General features: G+C 38.0%; 1 protein-coding gene across 1 annotated transcript; it reads right to left on the reverse strand.

Annotated features, from left to right (window-relative positions):
* Positions 1–1685: 1685 nt before the first annotated feature.
* Positions 1686–15101, reverse strand: LOC131475306 (UNC93-like protein MFSD11). Its single transcript, XM_058653307.1, has 13 exons — positions 14200–15101; positions 13587–13642; positions 13395–13502; positions 13226–13305; positions 11823–11919; positions 9302–9360; positions 9059–9203; positions 8055–8104; positions 6522–6587; positions 5802–5927; positions 5541–5715; positions 5295–5430; positions 1686–3390 (listed from the first exon to the last, which is right to left on the reverse strand). Exons 1-13 carry the CDS (start codon positions 14287–14289, stop codon positions 3238–3240), a joined length of 1341 nt encoding a protein of 446 aa, XP_058509290.1. The 5' UTR covers positions 14290–15101; the 3' UTR covers positions 1686–3237.
* Positions 15102–15124: the final 23 nt, after the last annotated feature.

The raw sequence follows: 15124 nt of genomic DNA on the forward strand, positions 1-15124 counted from the left end.
AATAGTTGAGGATTCATTTAGTAATTGAAAAATGCTTGCATAATTGTTGCATTATCAACAATTGTTGTTAATTGTTGGTTAATTTACAAATGGAAAAGAGAGTTGAGGGAGAAGGAAACATTACTTCTTCTTTCTGCCTCCTTCAGTTTGTCAACATAACAACATCTGCAACAACTAAGTGATTAATCCATAACTGAATTAATGCAAAATCCATGTATTGTTTAATCAGATCAGATTTTTCCTGCTTTGTTTTTGGTTAGTGGATAAAACAAAGACATTTGAGAACATCATTATTTTCTGGACCAAACAACTAATCGATGAGTCGATTATGAAAATGAAATGTTTTGGTTCTAGTAGCCACCCTAAAAATAAAAGTGTCTTCAAAATGATTCGCTGGATAATGCTTATAAAATAAATAGTAAAAAGAGTGAATAGATTAAAATCTCAGTTGAGCAAATGAAACCAGCAGCTTATGTATTAAACATGGCAAGCGTGCTGGTAATAGACTTCTCCAAACCTGGTTACTTTACTCACAAGGTTATCGCTCGACCGATATGAACACAGTCCGTCTTTAATTCCGCGCGTAAACGCTGTCCGCTCCACTTAGACATCAGTGCATCGCCACTGTCAAGTAAGTGGCACAATTGACTTAAGATCACACAAAACTGCTTACGCTCATTATAATGTAATCAATAGTTAATTACCAGTGGAGTAATGGCGGACGCCCGGGGCCCGGTAACCCTTTCTCTTCAACCCAGGCCCTCGTCTCCTGCTCCTCTTTGTGATTAATGACCTCATGGATTTTGGCAAATAAGGTCCAGTCCATTAGATTTACTGTGTCTTGTCTTGTTATACGACACAGTGAGGGCCTGGGTGTAATCTGGGAATGTTAAGTAAGGGGTGAATAAAGTCGAGAATCCGAGTAAAATCTGGCAACTTTCTGGACAAAATGAGTAGTTAACCCTTTAATACCTAAGCCTCAATATGTCTGCCTGGACTTTTTTTTTTAACTTATTTTAACCATAAAAGGGCGAGAAAATAATTTTTCCAGAATAACTTTCAATATCTGGCAGTTATTTCCAATTTTCAGCATGTTAAAATAGTGTATTAACAATTTAAAATGAAGAACACTGTAGTTGTATATGAGCACCAGGTTTTGTGTGTTACATTTGAAATTTGAACAGTATAAAACACATTCAAGATAAAAGAAAGTTTGAGTTTTCGTGCCAATGGCCAAAAACAGGCAAAAAAATGGAAACTATGTACAGGCGTTTTCCCCCACTTTTCCCCTTCCTTGTGACAAAGACGCTGATTCGCTGGCTTCCTGCAACAGCACAAGTAAAATTACCATAATAACCACACATTGGCTTTGACGTGCAACTTCTCAGCTTTCGGAAACCGTCGGAATCTTTCTGATAGAACAAACTGTCGCGTAATTACGGTAATGCAAAGTGCACTTGTGCGAACGTGTCGTCCGCAATACACTCGGCGTTAAAGGGTCAAGAAACTCAAAATTCACACTTTCCTCTTCTTTTGTTTCCTTTCTTTCTCCAAATATAACCAACCTTATATAATGTAATTAATTCCATCTGAATTTGAGCTGCAAATTAATTAGAAAAGTAAATAATACCTTGATTTTTTTGCTTTTGCTCACTATAGGTTCAGTTAAAGTCGGACCAGAAATGCAAAATGAGAACATAGAACTTTATTCCACAAAACTGAGGCAAAACACTGACATTAATATGCAAAAATGTACAGAAAACATTGAGAAAGAGTGATTGTCAGGCGTTAATTAGTGAGCATTATTTCTGACACGCGATGACAAGGAACAATGTTGTGCTTCATTTTCAAACCTGTCAATCATTCTGATACAATATAAACAACAGAAAAAATATCTTCATCGGCGACACTGACAAACAAACCTGAGCTGGAAGCGATGCAAGTAAAAAGTACTGTAAATCCTTCACGAAGTAAACGAACAAGTAAAAGAGAAAGAAAACAGTCAGCAGTCATATTGTTTAGTGTAATTAAAAGAGTGAAATGCGCAAGGACTGTGCAATACTCGTCACCGCTTCTCTTAAGGCAGCTTAGTTCCGGGCGTGACATCAATTTGAACTTTTCAAGTCGTTATTTTCCAAACGTGTGAAACCTTCTGTCAATTAAAGTAAAAAAGAAGAAGAAGAAAAACAGGTTCCCATGGTGAATAAAAGAACTTATCAGTCCAGCAAATCAATTATACCCAAAGAAAAGTGACACTTTATATTAGTACACATATTAAACTAATTTCTTTTTAACCACATCACAAATACCATAATATTTATCTTTCTCTCTTTAAAAAAACAAGCTTGTTTACATGAGACAACCGATTTTCATATTACGAAAACAACACAAATTATTTGTCTTGCAAATACTATATGATAATAACATTATGGCATCATTATTTTTTTTGTACAGTTTCAAATAAACAAACTGGTCGGAGTAAAATATCCTTTTGTATTATGTGATTATTATACTTGGACACGCATTACTCCTTCATATTTGGTATTTACCTTATTTTGCATGTGCTGTATATGTCATATCGAGCAAAATGTACAGGTTGTGTATTCTAATGGCCGTTTAAAGCAGTTTCAATTGGATTTATCGGGAGCACTAAGGCACTGAGTGGTCATTATTTAAAAAAAATAAAAAACAAAACTGGTTCACAATTTAAAATGTACCAAAAAAAATACACACCTATGGCAAAATCCATGCCATACACATGAACACACACAAAATTATCAAAAACTAAAAAAGCTAGAAAAACTAAAATGTCTTGTCTCTAATTAAATACCCATATTGCTTTTTGTATTATGCAGATAAGTGGACTCCTATTACCCTTCAAATTTAGCATTTATTTACCTTATTTTGCTTGCAGTTATGGCTCATTTATAGAGGAAAATGTATAGGTATTTGTGTTTTTTAATAAAAACTAACATAATATTTTGAAGCTTTGACCTGAGATTAAAATCATAAATGACATAGAATACATGATTGTATGTTCTAATGGCAGTTTACTTCAGTTTAAATGTGTTTAATTGGAAGCACTCAGGCACTGAGTGGTCATAATTTAGAGAAACCTGGTTCACAATTTAAAATGTACCCAAAGAATATGCACCTTTGGCAAAGTCCATGCCATACACATTAACATACATTTATCAAAATTTAAGAAAAGCTAGAAAACCACAAAATGTCTCATCTCTAATATTCCTGCAAATCCCCCGAGACGTTCTGCATCCTCTCCACCACGAAGAAGCACAGCGTCCCAGCGAAGCCCAGGATGACCATCAGCAGGAGCTGCCACATCAATAGGACGTAACCGCTGTAGAAAAACGCCACGGCTGCAAAAACAGACTGTCGAGGGAAAAGTAACTTAGTTTCTGCTCCGTCATTTAATAGACAGGGTTACTCTCGCGAGCCTGAACGAGTTACGGCACCCCGGCTGACAGCGGGAAGTAACACTCGCGCTTCTTTTGTCAAACTAACACATCCCTGTGGTGCATTTACTGTTGGCTGACTGTTCAATAATCCCTGATCCCAAACAGCAATTGCCCAGTCACAGCTTATCAACCGTAACTAAACACGGCAGCTCTCAGGGAAGCAGCGCTCGCTATGTTAAAGAGTTACTTCAGTAGTCTTCACAGCGTACACAAGGTAAACTGTGTTCATCTGCTTATAATCCTTATGTTTATACTGTCCCTCGTCGTTGTATTTATATTTTTAATGATGCTTCAACTGCGCTATCCCCCTTAGCTTATCATATCTTGTTTTATCTTGTCGTACTGAATCATATCTTATCATTTCACATCTTATATTGTATGTATCGCATTTTATGGTATCATTTTTAATGACATCTTAGCGTATCCTAGCTTATCTCATTGTATCATCTCTTATAGTATCACAATTTATCGTGTATATTGTATCTTATCATAACACATCTTATGGTATCGTATCGTTTGTATCGTATCTTATCATATTGCATTTTGTCGTACATGTCATATTGTATCAAATCACGTTTTATCTGTTGTTCGTTTTTGTAACTAATCTTATCATATAGCATCTTATCATATTGTATGTATTATACTGTACCTTATATCGCATTTGATCGTACGTATTGTATCATATTGCATTGTATCGTATGTGTTGCATCATATCGTATTGTATTATATCATATCACGTGTATCATATCTCATCATAATTTATATCATATCTTATCATATCATATCATATTGTATCTTATATCGCATGTATTGTATCATATCGTATCTTATCGTATCATATGTATTGTACCTTATATCGCATTTTATCGCATGTATCGTATTGTGTCTTAAATCGCATTTTATCGCATGTATTGTATCATATCGCATCTTATTGTATCATATGTATTGTACCTTATATCGCATTGTATCGCAAGTATCGTATTGTGTCTTATATCGCATTTTATCGCATGTATCGTATTGTATCATATCGCATCTTATCGTATCATATGTATTGTGTCTTATATCGCATTTTATCGTACGTATCGTATTGTATCATTAGGCATCCTATCGTATCATGTTTTGTATCATATCTTATTGTAACATATCTCATCGTATCTTATATCGCATTTTAACGTAAATATCACATTGTATCATATCTCATCATACGTATCGCATCTTATAATTATGTCATTTTATTTTAACATATTTTATTGTATCATATCTAGGCTGCAAATGTTCCTGCATATCAGACTTGCTAGCTATGAAAAACAATAAACCTGTTTGAGATTAGAAGAAACACCATGTGATTCAGATTATCATCATATTTTACGTACCAACAGTGACTCTGTCCTGCTGTATATTTTGAGAAAAAATATTCTGGGCCAATTACCTTGCACCAGCTATTTACCATAGTTTACTGCAGTTAAGATTGAATCATTTTCATAATTGAACTTTAATTGTTTCGTGCATTTACAATAACATAAGGCAAAAACTGAAAATCCTGTTTATTAGGCCCATGTAGCAGTAAGCTTTTTATTTAACAAGTGTTCATTTTAAATATTTATAAAAAACACTGCAACTTCGAGGGTTTATGTTTGGTTAGACACCAATTTTGCAGGAAGGAAAAAGGGAGGGATTAAGCTCCGCGTGTGGGTCTCCGTCTTTTCCTATTTTAATGAGGCTTCAGGTGAATTTATTTCACACTTGACGGGACAACACTTTAACCCGGCTTTGCTGGGCTCTGCTAACAGTGTCTGAGAACAGGAGACATGGGATTACCTGGATGAATTTGAAGATGGCAAAAGCAGATGTGCTGTGTTCAGCATAAACACAGCCTAATATGCTGTAGAGCTGTGTGTTGAAACAACTGTCCCCGAGTCCAAGCAAGAAGCTGCACAGCAGGGCAATGGAGACGCTGAGGGGGAATATATTGTCTTTTTTTATTAAAGACGAAACAGAAAGGTGACATTGGCATTTCAGATGTCTGCATACTTTTATGGTGAAATCATCACAGAAATGAAATACCTTGGAGTGAGATACGGGTTCTCTTGCGTGGCGGTTTTAAAGACGACAGGAGCGTCGCCAGGGATGCTGAGGAAGATCAAATAGAAGGCAACAAAGTGGACAACCATTGCCAGGAAAACCACGGACGTCCGTCTGAAGCGGTTGTTCTTGAACAGCAAACCAAACAAGCCTCCACCTGAGGAGGAAGAACAAAGTCGACATGAGCCCAGGGATGTTCAGTGACTGTAAACAAGCTCTGATGACAGAGAAATATTAACGTACCCACGATTTCTCCAATGCCTACCACGATCCCAGAGATGCCAATCAAGCCTTTGGCTGCCGGTCCGAAGTGCGCCGTTGCTCCAATGCATGTCCCATATACTCCGCTGTAGAAAGATAGCTCCAGGCCTGGAAAACAAAGGATTTATTTGATTTCGTGCCCACAAATACAAGAAAAATAACTTGAAAATGGACTTGAATTAGTCTTTTTTGGCACTGATTTGTCACTCTGTGGCTACATGAGCACATTTATCTTAAATTTTGATATCTTAGAACGTCTTGCTTTTATTCAGCGCACCGTTGAGAGTGTGTACGTGTGTATGCGCTGTACTTTATTGTGTTTGTTCACCTGCCCGGGGAACTACAGATGGCAATTAGCTAGTTGCTAAATCTGGCACAAAGCGTCTTTCCTCTTAATTAATATATATTTTGTCAACACTGTCCCTGATACGAATAATATAATAAAATATACTGAAATTAAAAAGCACGAGCGAGGGCGTGGTAGAAATCTGGAGGCGCTTATATGAAAACACCCAGACAATATACATTGGATGAGATAAAAATAGACATTAAATGTTGAATTAAATACATAATAGGTTTCCCCAGAGAGTTAATTAATATAAAAACATTTTTTTTTAAAAGCAGGAATATATTCAGTAAGGATACTGCATGTGCTGAAATTAAAAAGCCCATTACATAAAATACATTCTGCTTTACACTTACCACTGTATGCCATGCAGGGACTCAGGAGCAGTATAGTTTTAGTCTTCAGAAGTTGCAGGATAGTTTCTTAACAAGGGGAGACACAAAAATACTGATTTGAATTGCTAAGCACTATATTTGAGCAGTAATGGCCTGCTCATCTTTTATTTTGAGCTCACATAAAAGATGAGCATGTCAAGGCCCCGTTTTCCTTTGACGATTTAAGTTTAGTGCTGGTTCAAAATGAGAAAATATAATGTCTGAATAACCCAAAAAGCCACATTTGGTTAGAGAAACACTCATGAGAGATGTAGAGTGAGGAAAAATCTCATTTTACATGAAGAAATCCCACCAGATGCCCTTTCTCGACTTGCATCGGTGCTGCACTGACAGCAGGTGCAAGTTCCCAGTCAAGTAACAGAGATATAATCTGAAATAAAACTCTCTCACAAGCGGCTTCTGTGTTCTGTGTTGTAACGCTGGAAGATTCATATCAACGTGGAAGCAATTTTCACTCAAGGAAAAACAAAAAGTGCCGGCGACTGCCTGTGAGATGCACTCCAACAGCGGTGGAACAGAGAACTCGAGGTTACCTGCAGTATGGGAGGAGAACAGAACACAACAGAAAGCAAAAACAACACACATATTTACGTCTGCTGAGAAAAATATGAAACTTTTTCTCTGCCAGGATGCAAGGTAAAGAAGTTCTTTGCCTGCATGTTCATTCTGATCCAGGCTAGTGGCTCAGTGGGAGGTGATGATTATCACTCACTCACAGGGTCTAAATTTGATAAATGAATTCAAAGGTTCCCAAACAGTTCAGCCCCTGATCCCAAAATAATAGGGCCAGGAAATCGGAACACCACTTTCCCAAGGGACAGAAAACATGTTGCAGTGTTTCCTGTGTATTATGCTGCTGTTCCATGACCTGTTAGCTGCAACCACAGACTCTGTACAAGAACTGGACTTTGACATTCCAGTTTGAAGCGAAAGTGGACTTAGTGGGTGTGTAAAGCCCAATTTTGACTTGATTTATGATGTCGGTAAACATTTTCCTGAGGAGTTGATGTTTTCATTTGTTAGTTTCATGTCTTTTTTTCAAAAGAACATGATGCAAATTTTGGAAACGATGTTTCTATTTAGGCCCTGTGATGGACTGGCGACCTGTCCTGGGTATATTCCCCTGGCTTTCGCCCTATATGTCATCAACTGGGATTGGCACCAGCGCCCTCCGAGACCTTCGGGTGGAGGATAAAGTGGTAGAAGAGGAGAGCGAGTGATGTTCCCATTTAGAATGAACACATAATAAAACATGTGAGCGTGGACAACCCTGGCTGCAGGTGAATACCCACTTTCAAAAACTGACATGTGTGAACACACTACATACTAAATACCTGCCTCAAGATAGTGTGTTGTCTGAACATGGGACACACTGTAGAGTTTGTTCTATGCATGTGAATAAAAAGACATTGAAGATAATAAATACATGCAGGGATTGGGTGTAAATGAGTAACACATCAGGTGATAAACACTCAGATGTAGAATAGAACTTACTGAATTCCGACTTTGCATCCTGCGCGGCAGTGTTTGCTCGTTGTTTATACCTAACCAAGAGAAAAGGAAACACGTTTTAACTTCCCCAAAGCTGGAACTTAATCATCTCCACACACAAACAACACCATAACGTCCTTTGAGTGTAAACCTGGCAAAGTTATTTACAAATCTAAGAAACTTTAGCTGCAGAGTGAGATCACAAGACTTCTTCAAAATCCCAACAGAGTGCACACAACAGCACTTCCACAGATAACAACTGCTCCCACAAGAATTCCTTGTTATGCTGCGAGAATCATGCACAGACTCCGGCGGAAAGCAAATACCTGCATCTGGCAGATTCTCACAACACTGTCTCAAAAACAATCTGCTGCCATAAGAGACAAACACAGCCTCGGAGAACAAACGGGATTTCTATGTGATCGTCCAATTTCAATTTTAGCATGTTTTTCTTCTTCCCCAAAGTCGATTTCCTGTCCTACACTTCACAGTTTGAGTTTGTCCACATTCAAGTCACAGAAATGTATAGTTGACGTCTAATGTGAAGGGCGGCGTCTGAAGTGGTTTGCGGTGTTTAACTGCTATCAACACGTCCGTCCCTTTGTCAAGTCTCCGTCCCAGTCGTCCTGAATCTGCATGATTGCACCCTGCTTGAAGAGGGCTATGATTAGACTTGTCAAAATTGCAATGATCTAGAGAGAAATGGCTGCTGTCATTTATGTGAAGGACAAGTGTTCCATCAGAGCTGCGGCGGTAAGTCATCCTGAAAAAGAAAAATTATTAAGGTTGCTTGAAAAATGATTTGTTGCGTGGTTTTGTTATGAACACTGGACGAAAGGTAAATTAAAACCCTTTTTTTTGGGCCATGTTTACAGTAATATATCTCATCATGGCACTCACTAATTTACATTCATAGCCGGTGTGTCCTTTTAGAAGTGATTGTCGTACATCCTCGGTCGTTTTGTGAGAGCACGGTGAGGAAAGGTGTAATTATCAGAAGCATTTACATTGTGCGAGTTGAGAGCAGCGCCTGCCCTTCGTCTTCAGAGAGCATCTCCTCTTCGTGATGGCTCTTCTTCAGCACCAGGAAGCTGAGTGTACCGAGTACAGAGGCCACCAACAAGGACATGAAGTTGTTTTTCCTAGTGTTGTCTGAGAGGAAAAATGTAGATATATAACACAAAATGCATACAGAGTTATCTTTGGTAAAGCTATTGATGTCTTCCATTATATTCACGACGGTACCGTACCTGATATCTCTGTTCTCCCATTCCAGTCAAAGTAAATGTAAAGATTTCCAAACAACATGCTGTAAAAAAAAAGAGGCAACAATGATTTTTGAGTCAAAAACATACATGACAAAAAACACATTTAATCACTACTAGTCACAGTTTCTCTTCGCCTCATTCAATGTTTACAAATATGACCTCAATGTTTTTAGTGTTTTTCAGTCATATCACCTCATCTTCATCTTGTAGTGGAGTCACTGATTTGATTCACTCAGAAGCAAATATTAATACACAATAAGAGGCAAAAAAAAGTGTTTTAAATAATAAGTTGGGTTTGGATTCTTGCATTATGGCCATTTTTGCATTTTGATGTGACACTGACTTGTCAAATTGTCAAAATTACTGGGAAAATGGGACAAACAACCAAAACAATAATAATGTCTCCTGCCTTAAAGGTCCAGTGTGTAAATGTAGGTGAAATGAAATGTAGGTGCAATGGGCCGGGTCAGCTCCATGGATGCCATCATTTTGGATCACAGTGTTTTTACAATAGCCAGTAATTAATATCTTTTGTTTTTTTTGTTTTAATGATAAATATTCAGCTGCAACAAATACAACTTCACCGATAAATGTGGCTACATCTTACACACTGTATTATGTAAATACTATGTTGCAGATTTTGTACCCAAAATGTGTAAAAATAAGCAACTAAATTTACAATGAATTAGGTAATTCCTGTCATAGGTTTTTCCTGCAGCCCCCCAAAATAGCTGAACATATCAGTAAGTGGAGGTTTGTAGATGAAAATCATGTGATTTGACTCAACGCCCAAAACCGCAACTACATGAATCCCAACTCGGACGGAGTCTTGGTGTCTTAAAACAATGTGACATTTTGGGGACACATGGTTTTCACCTGATAAGAACACAATCCACCATTGGCTCATCCATCACATTGAAACTAAAGTGTAAAGAAGTGGTTATGACGCTTATCATCCTCCACACTGTACAACACAGTTGCATCCAGTTGCCCATAAATGATACAGATGCCGCTGGAACCAACCAAACAAGGAGGCAATAAATTATCCCTCCAAAGTTCATCATAATCTGATTTTTTTTTTTATTTCAGTACTAAACACTTGAACATTTAATTACAACACCCTCAATACCGTTTCCTGTGGATGGCAAGTTTTACGACAATCAGACCTCTTGGGCGCTTAACATTTTGTGCAATTATTCTTTCCCAAAGCCTCAATGAGGGATAACGGGATATTCATAATAGATAACACTGACTGAGTACGGTGTGTGTGTGTGTGTGTGTGGGCTGTGAGGAATTGATTCATAAGTTTACTGTGGCAGGAATTGCCACTGCAGACTCGGATTAGCGTTGCCCTGTTGTGAGCTCTGGCGCAGGTGACAGCCAAAGTAATTATTATACTAATTCAATTTTTCAATTTGCATATTTTAGCAAATACAAATTAGATGTCCGCGCTTGTGTGCAAGAGCTGTGGACCACATAAAAGACATGAAACGACCCAAACTCTCACCTGCAAATCTCACTGGATTAAAGGGCTTTTGGCTGTTTGTTTTCTGTTGTCGTTTAAATATTATATTTTGCAGCGACTCTAGCGACTTGCAGATGAATATGACAAGAGGTAGCACAATTTATGAAATAACCAACACATGACACCATCACAAATATTGGCTTTATAATTTATACTTGTATGAGATGTTTTTCCATTCTTTTTGCAAATTTTGTAAAACACCTATTAAATTCTTATTAAATTCAATTGCAGCCTTTGCGATTTGACAATTGCGTTGTTTTAAAGTGTAACTAAATGTTATCTGCTGATCCAGGTGCAACTCTTCACAGTTGTGAAGAGTGTAAAGCCATGGTTCTCAAACTGTGGTACGTGTACCAGCAGTGGTACGTGAGTTTCCTCTGGTGGTACGAGCGAGTAGAAAATAAAACAGATAACAAAAAAATAATGATAATAAATTAAATAATAATAATGATGATTACAGTTGGGGCTGCAACTAATGAATCTGTCTATTATTTTCCTCGATGAATCGAGTACTTGTTTGGTGTGTGAAATGTCAAAAGAAAATTTGAAAAATGTGGATCAGTGTTTCTCAAACCTGGAAATTATGTCTTGTTTTAACCACAACCCAAAGTGATTCATTCTTAATGATTTTCTTTGTTATATGGAGCAAAGAACCCAAAAATATTCACATTGAAGAAGCTGAAATATCAGAAAACTTGTTTTAATCAAACCTAATAGTCCATTATCAAAATAGTTGACGTCTCATTTTGCAACTCAATGTCAGATTTCACTACTAGACCACGCCCCCTGCAATGCTCGCCACTCTCCCTCACTCAGCTCTTAGCCCACTTCTTGGCATTTTTCACAATCAGGAATTGGGCAAAGTTAGCTTCAGAAGAGGGGGTTTAGTTTCCCTTTAAATTGCCATTTCAATTTGATAATGATGTATTGTTTAGCCCTAAAAGAGAGAGTCAGTCATTAGTGTAAACAGCAGCATACCTGCACTGTAGAAGAGCCCAAAACATCCCTGTGTTCCTGTTGATAGTCAACGCCTCAGAGTTTTCCACCAGAAAGTGTCCTTGAGCCGTCCACAGCACTGTGGGTCAGTGAGGGTCATTTCAAGAAGAATAGGAAACATTATCTGGTCAGTTAATAACTCACATGAAGGGAAAAGTGATCCATCTGTGTTGGTGGATAATGTGTTTAAGCACAGCCTAGCATGTCAGGCACATGATGAAAATTCATCGCACTGCAGCAGTTTCAGGCTGCAGTTACAAACCGACCCCCACCAAATCATTTCTCTTCATTTTTTCCCCCCCCAGTAAACACTCAGCAAAGAGCCGGTTTCACTTTATTTTCATTAACAGATTTGAGCGAGCTCAAGGTGCTGTGCACTATTTACAGAAACGGCGCCTAACCCATTTAAAGGCTAATTTGGGATATACTGTTTGTATGCATCATCACATTTCCAGTCATGATAATCCCTGCATGCATTATTAAACACCGTTTGGATTTTAACACAAAATTAGTTTGCAAAGGTTGCAAAAAGAAACAACAAAAACAACAGGAGCCATGGTGAAGTATTTAAAGATGTGCCTCTGTGTTTTAACCAATTTTAACAGAAAAAATTGCAGAAAGACTCATATATAGATATAATATGGTAAATGTTCTTCTAAATGGGAACATAATTCACAAATTCAACATCATGTGCTATTGAAGAAGACCTGAAACCCCCGACTGAGTGACACACTCCTTCATGTTTACACCCCCTGGTACAAAACATTCTTATGTCTCCAGGAAGTAACCAGAAGACGATGTAAAAAATGTATATTCAGTCTATAATTATAACTCCTTAACCTCCTTAGTTCATGATATTATCATAACTGCGAGGAGTCAAACTGGTGTGTAATCTGTTATAAACGCTGTATATTTTTATTATATATATGTTGAATGTGATGAACCAACCTTTTGTATTCATATCGTTCCTAGTTGCAGCTTCTTAAACATAATGATTTATGTACTTATCTTTGTTCTGCACAACAATCTTTGGCCACTGGAAGTCATCATAAGTTGTGGAAAATTTCACAAAAAGGCAAAAAAATAACCATTATATGATCCTCACTTAATGAATTAGTGTAAATGCAACTCATACTAATACAAATAAAAGACAGTAATTAACATTATAGTCCATGATTCATCTTCCTTTGTCACAGATAAAGCTCCATGTATTTGAGATAACCGATACCAAATGTTCTTCGTCATTAGTCATATCTGGGGATCTTGGGATGTTTGCCAATATCCAATAATGTGTTTTGAAGCCTAAATTGTGCATCCCTATCAACAAAAAGGTCACTGTGTGCATGCATGCAGTATATGTGAAGGACGTCTGACAGTTTACTCACATGCTGCTCCGACGCCAATGAGCACAGAGGTCAAGTAAAAGGACCATGTTGAAGGGATGATGAACACAGCGATGTAACCACTAGACACAGAACATGGGAAGGGACATTAGAAACGTGTGTCGTTCTTCATCCGTATCAACATCCTGCGAGTAATTATTTCCATGCTTACCTGTAAAGCAGGCCACTTAAAAACATAGAAAACTTTGGTCCAATGACTGTGACGATCATCGGTGCAAGTAAATTTGAGACAGAGAAGACGCCGTAGATGATTCCGAGACTGTGAAGGAGGCGGACGATGTTATGACAAATGACTTTAACAGGTTTATAACACACATCAGCAAGAATGTTCCTGTGAGCTTACCTGTGGTAGCCACTGCCAGTGAAGGTATCATTGTTTAGGCTTTTCACCACAGTTTGCTGGAGGGAAGATTTTAAAAAAAGGACCATGAACAAATGAATAAAAACCAATTTAATTTTCCTGATAAAAATCATTCATGTGCTTCGACCAATTCACTGGCCAGTGAAGAAAATTGGAAACACGAGGTGCACATGACACACAGCTCTGATTGACCAATTTTCTACTGCCCATGATACATCTGCTGCTGCTGTGCTGGCTTTATTTAGATTTTGTCAAAGCAAAAGAATAAAAAAGTTCAAATACTACAAGGCACAGGTACCAAAGCTATAGGATAAAGAAAGGTATTAAATACAGAAACCTGGGAGTGCAGTAACCAATAATATGTAAGAAAATGTGTGAGGTGTAGTATAACTGCAATAATATATGCCAATACATCGTAGTAATAATAATAATAATATTTATGTATATTGGAAATCACATTTCCAGCTTGTGCGTTGTTTAACTGCGTCGTAAAAACGAGTTTTTGAGGGAAAAGGGACATAAACAAAGTTGACTACAGGAGTTTGTGATGCATTCAAAGGCAGGATTAAAGCTGTGTTTTGTTTTTCAAACTTACTTCAACGTTTGCACAGGTGTTGAAGGCGGTGAAAACGAGCAAAAACCCCACACCCAAAATCACAACGTTGAAGGTCCTTGTGTCTGCCATGGTGTGTTTGTGTCTCCGCCGGTTTACGAAGAAGGAACAAAAAGTCGTTAGGCAGATGTATAGTCACTGGTAATGTTGTTCTGTCGACTGGTATGAACTACAAATCTAATAAAGACTCCCGTGCGGACTCGTAAAAAGTCTCCGATAAATCCATTTTAACAAAGCAGCACCACTACAGTTACAGCCTTTACTCTCACTTTATGTTAAAGTTTAATGCGCAGACAGCAGGGATGAGAGGAGCAGAGCCGAGAGAAACACACTCTCCACACTGGAATAAACGCAACTTCCCGCCTCTCATACCAATCAGCGCTCGCATGACAACTTGTGACTTAAATTAAAAAAACACTTTCTTTGCGGTCTTCCCCTTTTTCCCACCTCGACGTCTCCGTCATAACTTTCGTCAACGTCAATATTCATCGCCCACTTTAAGAATCTTCTTCTTCTGATTGTTTGTGCTATTTTCCAGGCGTTTACACTCGTTTATCTTTGCTGCCCTCCAGAGGCGGTCAGGGGAATGACATCGAAAATAAGAGGGTATCAGAGGTCTCCAAACTTTCTTGAGATAGAGAGCTGCCTGAAAGTCATAAAACATCAATATAGAGGGCTCAAATTTAATAGTATTCACCCATAAGGAGACAAAAATATGTGACTAGAATTGTCTCATAAGGTTTCAAAAGTTGGCGATAAAGCGCCCTTGTGACACCACAACGTCAAAACAATGCAAAAGAAGAAGAAAGAGAGTGTCCAATAGCCTTTGAGTGATGTGCCACCTCTCGGTTGTCTTGTGCATGGTCTTGTGCCGCCACAACAACAAAGAATCGCAGTGGAGCAAGAG

Source organism: Solea solea, chromosome 16 (assembly GCF_958295425.1).
Source record: "Solea solea chromosome 16, fSolSol10.1, whole genome shotgun sequence".
NCBI lineage: Eukaryota > Metazoa > Chordata > Actinopteri > Pleuronectiformes > Soleidae > Solea > Solea solea.

Bases quoted from the DNA above. Each gene is read 5' to 3' on its own strand.
- LOC131475306 (XM_058653307.1), bottom strand. From the start codon at position 14,289: ATGGCAGACACAAGGACCTTCAACGTTGTGATTTTGGGTGTGGGGTTT. The intron at 13,643-14,199 runs GTAAGTTTGAAA...TCTTCCCTCCAG, and splicing joins ACACCTGTGCAAACGTTGAA to CAAACTGTGGTGAAAAGCCT. The intron at 13,503-13,586 runs GTAAGCTCACAG...CCTCCTTCACAG, and splicing joins ACTGGCAGTGGCTACCACAG to TCTCGGAATCATCTACGGCG.